This window comes from Podarcis muralis, chromosome 2 (genome assembly GCF_964188315.1).
Source record: "Podarcis muralis chromosome 2, rPodMur119.hap1.1, whole genome shotgun sequence".
Taxonomy (NCBI): Eukaryota; Metazoa; Chordata; class Lepidosauria; order Squamata; family Lacertidae; genus Podarcis; species Podarcis muralis.
Genome location: NC_135656.1, coordinates 13,224,715 through 13,234,334, shown reverse-complemented (window position 1 = coordinate 13,234,334; position 9,620 = coordinate 13,224,715). Strand labels below are relative to the sequence as shown.

Sequence of the window (9,620 nt, the reverse complement as noted above, 5' to 3'; positions counted from 1 at the left end):
TTGACTTTCTAGGAAATGGCACTGCTGTTCAGATCGCAAGTTACCCAACCTCACAAATACTTAGGGTCATGCAAACAGACCGATAGCCCATTCTAGTCCAATGCACTGATGTCCCCGAAAACCGGACGGATGATTCAAGGAAGCTTCCAGGCAGGGCATGAAGGCACTTAGCTCTTCCCCCCTCCCAGAACTGATATTCCAGGACAAACCTTTTTTATATCAGAACTTTAATGCGCTATTAGAATTAAAAGAGGGGAAAACCCAGCTGGATGGGCGGGGTCTAACTAAATTATTATTACGGTATTTTTCGCTCTATAGGGCGCACCTGACCATAGGGCGCACCTAGTTTTCAGAGGGGGAAATCAAGGGGAAAAATATGACACCCCCCCATCTCTGGGAGTAGCCAAGTTACAGGGAACCAGGCAGAGGCCTTCTCAGTGGTGGCGCCTTCTTCATGGTGATCCACTACTGCTTTAAGGGAGGTCTTGGAATAAGTAGATTTGTTGCTGATCCAAAACACCCACCCACCCCACTCACACATGAAAACAAAGACCACCACAGCCAACTACAAATGAATAACCACACCCTAGGCCACCCGACCCCACCCATCTTTTCCCCCCTCCACCTCTTTCCCCTTTCCTTCCCAATGTCTCAACAAATGAAAGTGATTTGTAAAAATGTTACATGGGGGGGAAACATGAGAGAGAGAGACATTGCACACTTTTGTAAATCAACAAAATCTTTAATGAATAAATAAATACTAAAAAAAAAATCACAAAAAAGAGGCCTCCTCACCTGAAGTACATCAAAGCCCACCTGAAGTCCCAAAATCCCTGAAGTACTGATCCACACAGATCTATGTGTGTATGGAGAGATCTGCGTGGATCTGCATCTGATAGTTTACGACTCCCTGTTCTAGGGAATCACATGTATAATTGTATGTTTGGGGACATCAGGTGGCCTTTGATGTCCTTCAGGTAACCTTTGGGTGTAGGGCTTTCCTCCATCTCCACTGCGCAGGATTCCTCTGGAATGACAAGATCACTCGAACAGCTTTCCTCCATCTCAACTATGCAGGATTCCTCGGGAATGACAAGATCACTTGCACAGCTTTCCTCCATCTCAACTATGCAGGATTCCTCTGGAATGACAAGATCACTTGCACAGCTTTCCTCAATCTCAACTGTGCAGGATTCCTCTGGAATGACAAGATCACTTGCACAGCCTTCCTCCACCTCAACTGCGCCGGATTTGACAAGATCTTCCGCATGGGTTTCCTCCATCTCCACTGCGGAGGATTTCTCTTGAATTACCAGGTCTAGCAGAGAACCACACTTTGAACAAATAGTTAGACTCTCGCTTTTCACCGCACTTCCTGGGGTAATCACCACTATAGTTTCTATTTGAGATGTATCTGTTGCGGTGGTCCTGGTGCAACATCTCTCCATCCCAACAAATGCTGCACTCAGCAGCTGGAAACCTGCAGCGATATAGCCTAGATAAATAGAAGGTCCAATATGCTGCTCGCTGGGAATTTGAGGCAATTCAAAAGTTTCAGGGAAGTCAATCCCCCCATTTTGTAAGACAGCAGACATGTTCCATATCACGGAAATCAGGATGAGTATTCCTGCTGGTAAGTTCAGCAGAGCTCCAAGCCCAAAAAAGGTTGAGAGAAAATCCTTATGTTTTCTGGCCTCCAACACATTGCAGAGGGCAAATAACTGCAATCCAAGGGCCGCTGAATTCATAATGGCAGCTAAGGCCATTAGGTCCTGAGCAATAAAAATTTCCCTCGGGAGGTTTGGATGTTGTTCATGGAGCTCTTCACAATGGTAATAATAGTTTCCGTCGTTCGAAGGGTCTTTCAAAAAACAGACCTTCCAGATTCCGATCCAGATGTTTCCAGATCCAATTCCCTTTATGTTTTCTACACGCCACACTCGCCAGTTGACAATGGCTATTGAGGCAATGCACATCATCCAGGCCATAATATCCATCAGGAATGCACACAATGGGAAGCAGGGCACTAATCTCAGCCATCTGACTACCAGGGAGCCTTCTTTCACCCGCAGGGGGGGTTTGGAGAGGAGGGGAGCAGGGGAGACCTTGGAAGACATCCTGGAAACAAAAGAGAAGACAAGATGCAGTGAGAGAGGGAATAACAAGCAGGTCTAGTCATTGAAGGACATCCTTCCATGCGCAGAAAGAAGCAGCAAAAGAAAGAGTTTCCCTGTTCTCTCCCCCCCCCCCCCCGGTTAGGTATAGACATCTGATCCACACATACTTTCTTCCAGCAAACTGCTACTGATTTAATATACTCTTGCACTGTTGCTGTGAAAATGGCCAGAACCTCAGCAACCTGTTGTGAATGATGGGAGCCGCTCATGTTTCGCTGTCCTGCTATCTGCTACTGCAGCTATCCTGCTCCACCGAGCATAAACTCAGCTATGGCATAGTGAGGAATGTTTAATCCATAAACTTACGTGAAATGCCTTCCTCAGCTAGAGTCTAGCGTGCCAGGAACAGAGCAGGTATTTGCTAGGTGTCCCTGAGCCTCAAGAAGACTGAGCTGTTGGCCACTGAGCTGACGTTCGCCTGAGCAGCCGGCCAGCCACAGCAGCAACTGCTCTGCAGAATTCTTAAGTCAGTTACAGGCCAGTTAGAATCCTGACAACAACACAAATCATAACTCCAAGGTACTGGTCATTTGGAACATCAGGAAAGTGGAAAATGGGAGGGAACTCAGTTCCCTTCTTTCCCAATGCAGAGTGTCTATTCCAGGACACTGTGCAGTTAAAACACGTTCTTCCTGAAGTCAGATTCAGAGCAGTTCCAGCAGTAAAAATGGTGATGTGTGTATCTCAGTACAGATTTGTTTGATGGTCCTGAATGCATTTCATAAAGGATCTCCATGTACAAGAAAGGCTAATAGCATGAGGCCCTGAACAATAAGAATTGCCTTGGCAAAATTACTGAAGACTCCTTACAAACCTATCCTTCTTCCCCATCCCATCCTGTTTGGACATTATAGTAAGGGAGAAGATCTTAGCTCTTTTCCTTTGCACTGGGATTACATGAAATTTGTGCCATGGGACCCCATCACTCACACCAATACGGGCAACATCATTTTCAGAACCTAGGTGCCCATGATTTAAAATCGCTTTCCTAAGACACTTCAGTCAAAATATTTGTGTTGCTTCCTTCCTGTTCCTTTCTGTGTTGATGCTCCGAATGTGAGCTGCTCAGCTGCATGCAGTTTCCACTGAAGTGTGTGTGTGTGTGATTAACATTCGGCCAAGCAATGGGCCTAAATCCATCTATTTCACCTGAAATAACTTTGGGAGCCAGCCTTTAAAAATCTAAAGTAGATATCAAATTCAGAGGAATTAAAAGCTGTCATCTTTTTGACTATTTGAAACATCTTAGAACATACACAAATGTTAATGTTTGAAGGAAGGCAGCAAATGGAGCATTGGAGCCATCCATTCATTTCAGGAGTTGTGACCATTGATAAGATGAAGCACTTTCACATCGCATGGCAGTGTGCAGTGCTTTTAAAAAGGTAAAGGACCCCTGACAGTTAAGTCCAGTCACGGCTCTGGGGTTGCGCCACTCATTGGCTTTACTGGCCGAGGGAGCTGACGTTGGTCCACAGACAATTTTTCCGGGTCAATCAATCAAACCTTTATTGCATTAGCATACAGCCATAGCAGGATAAGACAAAAATGCTAGAGACAAGCAACCAAACAAAATTCAAAGCGATAATACTGGCGTGATGACATTTAAAATTACCCTAAGACAATAATGTAAAAATTTAGTTGCCAACGCCAGGAGTCTAAAATGGAGCTGTATAAAAGCATATATTGGCCCAAAATAGGCTCGGCACATTAGGTTAAAAAGTTATAAAAGAATTAAAACAGGTCCAGGTCTAGAACACACTACCCAGTCAGAGAAGCCCTGAGTTTCCAAGCCTGCACTATAAAGATTGCCACCCCACGTGTAATTTGGGGATTTGCGTCCACAAGAAGCGATTTCAAACAGTCTTCCTTAGATGTGATGGTGGACGGGATCAAGAGGAGGAGCTTAGTTCTTATTAGCTCATATATAGGGCAGTAGAAAAAGAAATGTATGAAGTCCTCTACTTCATTCATTGTGCATGGGCATAGACGCTGAGTAATAGGGGTCTTAGTGTAAATCCCCTGCAAGAAGGCCGTGGGTATAGAATGGAAACGGGCCATGGTAAACGCTCTTCTCAAATTGGGCTCCGTCAGGTCTATCAAGTAGTTGGCAAGTGAGCATATCCGTCAGGTCGTGGCGGATATGCTCCTGGAGACACCTAGCTTGGTTGTCCTGGGGGATTTTAACATCCATGCCGACACGACCTTACAAGGGGCCGCTCGGGACTTCGTGGAAAGCATGGCCTCCATGGGGCTGTCCCTGAATAAGTTTGGCCCAACTCATAGCCATGGACATGCCTTAGACTTGGTGTTCACCTCTATGGATGTTGGTGATCTGACACTAACTAAAAGCGAAACAAAAGAAGTGCCATGGTCAGATCACTTCCTGGTGCAACTGGACTTCTCCGCAACCCTTCCCCTCTGTAGGGAGGTGGGACCGATTCGGATGGTCCGCCCCCGCCACTTAATGGATCCAATTGGCTTCCAGAGAGTGGTAGGGGATGCTTTATCCCAAGTTGATGGCCTTTCAGCTGATTCCCTGGTGGCACGCTGGAATGCGGAGTTAACCAGGGCTATTGACTGTCTGGCTCCGAAGCGCCCTCTCCGATTGCATGGAGCCCGGACAGCCCTGTGGTTTTCCCCGGAGCTGAGGGTGATGAAACAATCGTTGAGACGGCTAGAGCGCCGGTGGCGGAAAACTCATTCTGAATCAGACCGGACACGGGTTAGAGCTCAATGTCGAGCCTACCAAGTGGCAATGACGACGGCGAAGAGGGCCTTCTTCGCCGCCTCCATTGCATCTGCAGAAAACAGCAGCAGGAGACTTTTTCAGGTGGTTCGCAATCTATCGGAACCACCTGTACCACCGGGGCCTGGTAGGGACCCCAAGATCTCCTGCAATGCTTTTGCAAAGTTTTTTGCAGATAAAATCGCTCAGATTCAGAAGGAGGTAGACTCCACCGTGGGAGCAGGGCCAGGGCGGGAGAGTGCTAGAGTTCTGTCTGGTCCTGTTACATGGGATCAATTCCAGTCTGTTACCTCCGAGGATGTGGACAGGCTGCTTGGAAAAGTGAAACCGACCACCTGTCTCCTTGATCCTTGCCCATCCTGGCTGATAAAAGCGAGCCGGGAAGGGCTGGGCGATGGGCTCTGCGGGGTGGTGAATGCTTCCCTCTGTGAGGGAGCCTTCCCAGACCCGCTGAAAGAGGCGGTCATTAAACCGCTTCTTAAAAAAACATCTTTAGACCCGGCCAATTTGGCCACCTATCGCCCAGTCTCAAATCTGCCATTCTTGGGCAAGGTGATTGAGCGGGTGGTTGCTGAACAACTCCAAGCACGCCTGGAGCAAACGGACCATTTGGATCCCTTCCAATCGGGATTCAGGTCTCACCATGGGATTGAAACTGCCTTGGTCGCGCTGGTTGATGATCTCCGGCGGGCTAGGGACAAAGGTGAGAGCTGTTTCCTAGTTCTGCTGGATCTCTCAGCGGCCTTTGACACCATCGACCATAACATCCTTCTGGACCGTCTAGAGGGGCTGGGAGCTGGGGGCACTGTCATACAGTGGTTCCGCTCCTTCCTCCTGGGCCGTGTCCAGAAAGTGGTGGTGGGGGATGAGTGTTCAGACCCCTGGGCTCTCACTTGTGGGGTGCCTCAGGGTTCTGTCCTCTCCCCCATGCTTTTTAATATCTATATGAAGCCGCTGGGAGAGATCATCAGGGGGTTTGGACTGGGTGTTCATCAGTATGCAGATGACACCCAGCTCTACCTCTCCTTTAAATCAGAACCAGTGAAGGCGGTGAAGGTCCTGTGTGAGTGCCTGGAGGCGGTTGGAGGATGGATGGCGGCTAACAGACTGAGGTTGAATCCTGACAAGACAGAAGTACTGTTTTGGGGGGGCAGGGAGCGGGTTGGTGTGGGGGATTCCCTGGTCTTGAATGGGGTAACTGTGCCCCTAAAGGACCAGGTGCGTAGCCTGGGAGTCATTTTGGACTCACAGCTGTCCATGGAGGCGCAGGTTAACTCTGTGTCCAGGGCAGCTGTCTACCAGCTCCACCTGGTACGCAGGCTAAGACCCTACCTGCCCGCGAACTGTCTCGCCAGAGTGGTGCATGCTCTAGTTATCTCACGCTTGGACTACTGCAACGCGCTCTACGTGGGGCTACCTTTGAAGGTGACCCGGAAACTGCAATTAATCCAGAATGCGGCAGCTAGACTGGTGACTGGGAGTGGCCGCCGGGACCATATAACACCGGTTCTGAGAGACCTGCATAGGCTCCCAGTACGTTTCCGAGCACGATTCAAAGTGTTGGTGCTGACCTTTAAAGCCCTAAACGGCCTCGGTCCTGTATACCTGAAGGAGCGTCTCCACCCCCATCATTCAGCCCGGACACTGAGATCCAGCGCCGAGGGCCTTCTGGCGGTTCCCTCATTGCGAGAAGTGAGGCTACAGGGAACCAGGCAGAGGGCCTTCTCGGTAGTGGCGCCCGCCCTGTGGAACGCCCTCCCATTAGATGTCAAAGAGATAAATAATTACCTGATATTCAGAAGACATCTTAAGGCAGCCCTGTTCAGGGAAGTTTTTAATATGTAACGCTGTACTGTTTTTAACACTGATTGGGAGCTGCCCAGAGTGGCTGGGGAAACTCAGCCAGATGGGCGGGGTATAAATAATAAATTATTATTATTATTATTATTATTATTATTATTATTATTATCTTACCACTTTCACTTTAGGGAGCCACGTGGAGAGGCGAGCTGAGGTGGACTGTGCCCGGTCCATGGCCTCGTCTCTTGTAAGAATCCAGGCCCGGATTTTATGTTGGTCCCAAGATGACAGCGTGTTAAGATCTGGGAGGGAGTAGCGTGCAGTAATAGTCTCCATGGCCTTGGACCATTTGTTGCTATAAGAACAAGTTAAAAAGGCTTGTCTGGCTAGTAGGGAACCTGGGGCTTTAATTAATTTACAAGAAAAACTAATAATTCTAATGTGGGCTCTCGCAACAATGGAGGGGAGGCCCAGTTCTGTTCTTAACTGTGCAGCAACCGAGCCCTTGGGGAGACCCAGTGACTTTCGTGCAAAAAGTTTTGTAGGATCTCGAGCCGTTGTAGTGTTTTTAAATTCCACCCCCAGATTTCAACCCCATACAGTAACATCGGGAGGACTTTACTGATAAATGCTTTTCTGATTGGTGGAACCAACTGGCTGCCTTTTGCATAGAAGAATTTCTCCAGGGCAGCCAGGATTTTTTCCAGGTCTTGTGGCCAGCAAGACTAAGCCGCTTCTGGCGAAACCAGAGCAGCGCACAGAAACGCCATTTACCGTCCCGCCGGAGTGGTACCTATTTATCTACTTGCACTTTGACGTGGTTTGGAACTGCTAGGTTGGCAGGAGCAGGGACCGAGCAACGGGAGTTCACCCCGTCAAATACGCAAGTCCAGTTCTGTATCTGCATGACATCCTCCACACCCAAATGCTCTCCCGTTCTGTTTCCCCCAATTAATCCGGATACACCATCTCCATTGAAAACTCTGCTCAGTGACACCCATCCAATAGAAAAGTGCTGACCGTCTTCCTGCAGATACACTTCCGTGCAGGGGTTTGGCCGACAAGTTCTTCCCGAGTGGGGGGATGTTTTCAGGGGCTCTTTGCTTTTCCCTGCCTCCCCTTTCATCCTCACCTGAGGAGATCTTGGCCATTCTCTTGACAGGGACCTCCCTTCTCAGGCCAGATTTCTGTTTTCCTTCATTCCTCCTTCTCCCAGTCTGGTTCCCTGAGCAAATAAGAGAGAGGAGGTTTCATGCAAGTCAAGGTGTGCAATGGATCTTCAGGGCATTGGGAAGGAAGAAAAGGTTCAGGAACAAGCGACGCAGCCGCCCCCCAAGCGGAAAAACACATTTGAACATATCGCTCATGAGATTCGCCCCCCCCCCCTTTTAGGATATATATGCAGAACATCCTGTGCTCCTATTAATATACAAAGTGGGGTATTTCATAGGATAAGAACAGAGGAAGCTGCCTTAGACGGAGCCAGACCAATTTTGGGAAAGTGCTACATGGGCCAGTCCACCAATTGGCTACCAATGAGAACATAGCAAAACACAAAATGGCTGCCATATGGTGTGGTATGAAATAAAATTGCCTGGCTGTGGGGCGTGAAGGCCGCTCCCCACAAGGCCCTTTCCACCTGGCCTAGGAGGGCGAGGCCCACTCTCACCAGCCCCACTGAAGAGGCTCCTCATGAGGCTGGAGGAACATCACCCCACTGTGAGGCGTGAAGGCCGCTCCCTGCATGTAGGTTAATTCACAAGCAAGGGCAGTGAGCTCCTTCAAGGTGTTTTGTTTTTATGTAACAGTTCAGATTTTGCAGCACTTATTCTGATTGCTAATGCTTTTGCTTGGGAAATCTCAGTCATGAAAGAAATAAGAGTGAAGACAAGCTCCTGAAGTCATTGGCGTAAGCCAAAAGCAGGAGGGAAAAAGTGATAAGTTTTCAATCACGATTGGCAGGCCAATTCTGAGAGGAAGGGACTGTGGTCAGTGTTTTGCAGGAGCGATTCAGTTGCGTGCTGACTATGTCACTTTGCCCAATTAAAGCAGAATTAAAGCACTCTGGTGCAACAAATCCACTTTTTAAAGGACTTATTTGCAGTTAGAGGAGTGACAGGGCAATGCACTAAAAAGTATAGTGTAAATTACTGATGGTGGAACCCAGAAGCAAATCAGGATGAATGCTAAATAGAATTGGCATCATCTAAACTCCACATAAATTTTGTGCAAGCAAATCAGGTTGAGTGTTTAATTTATTTTATTTTAATTTTTTTAAGGTTCTGCACGAGCCCCTTTACTGACTTGTGAATTCTACCTTCACATACAATGGTCATTACGCTTTCACCCAGTTTCCAGTAGATGGCGCCATCTACTGGAAGATAGCAATAAAAAGCCTTTACAATGTTAACTGTATGAGCTGCTACTTAAAAGTAGGTTTACAGTTCATTTCTTCGTACTTCAATTTTGTAAGTGATGATTTAAAAACACCTGGAATGTGCTTCAAAAGTCAGATCAGTTTTAGGGATGGAATGGGTTGTGCTCGTATACATGTCAGTGATAAATGACATGTTTAGAAAGGGGAATATGCTGGTTGGAAGTAATTTCTAACTCTGTCCCTATTGCTCAGGAATTGAAAAAGCTGCTAAATCCAACCTAATAACTGTATCTTGAGCGAAACTGACTTCACTGTTTTCTCCTAACACATCTTGTTTACCTCCCCTCGATGTCCTGCTGTCACTCTTGTCCTCTGAAACGTACCATAGAGTTTGTTATGTTTCCTGGCAGTACGCAAGTTGCTGATCGCATTTTGTGTTTTGCTGTTCAATTGTGTTGACTGCACTAATAAATTGCCTTTTTCCTGACTCCTTTACAAGCTTCCTTCCGACTCAGGT

The 9,620-nt window shown here is 47.6% G+C and overlaps 1 protein-coding gene across 2 annotated transcripts; it reads right to left on the bottom strand.

The window, feature by feature from the left end:
- Window positions 1-779: 779 nt before the first annotated feature.
- Window positions 780-8,727, bottom strand: LOC114590218 (uncharacterized). Of its 2 annotated transcripts, XM_077923883.1 has the most exons (4): window positions 8,396-8,727; window positions 7,859-7,951; window positions 6,901-7,081; window positions 780-2,118 (listed from the first exon to the last, which is right to left on the bottom strand). In XM_077923883.1, exon 4 carries the CDS (start codon window positions 2,115-2,117, stop codon window positions 924-926), a length of 1,194 nt encoding a protein of 397 aa, XP_077780009.1. In that variant the 5' UTR covers window position 2,118; window positions 6,901-7,081; window positions 7,859-7,951; window positions 8,396-8,727; the 3' UTR covers window positions 780-923. The 2 variants fall into 2 exon arrangements, with proteins under 2 accessions (XP_077780009.1, XP_028572386.2); XM_028716553.2 differs by lacking the exons at window positions 6,901-7,081; window positions 8,396-8,727 and having other exon boundaries at window positions 7,859-8,389.
- Between the last annotated feature and the right edge of the window lie 893 nt (window positions 8,728-9,620).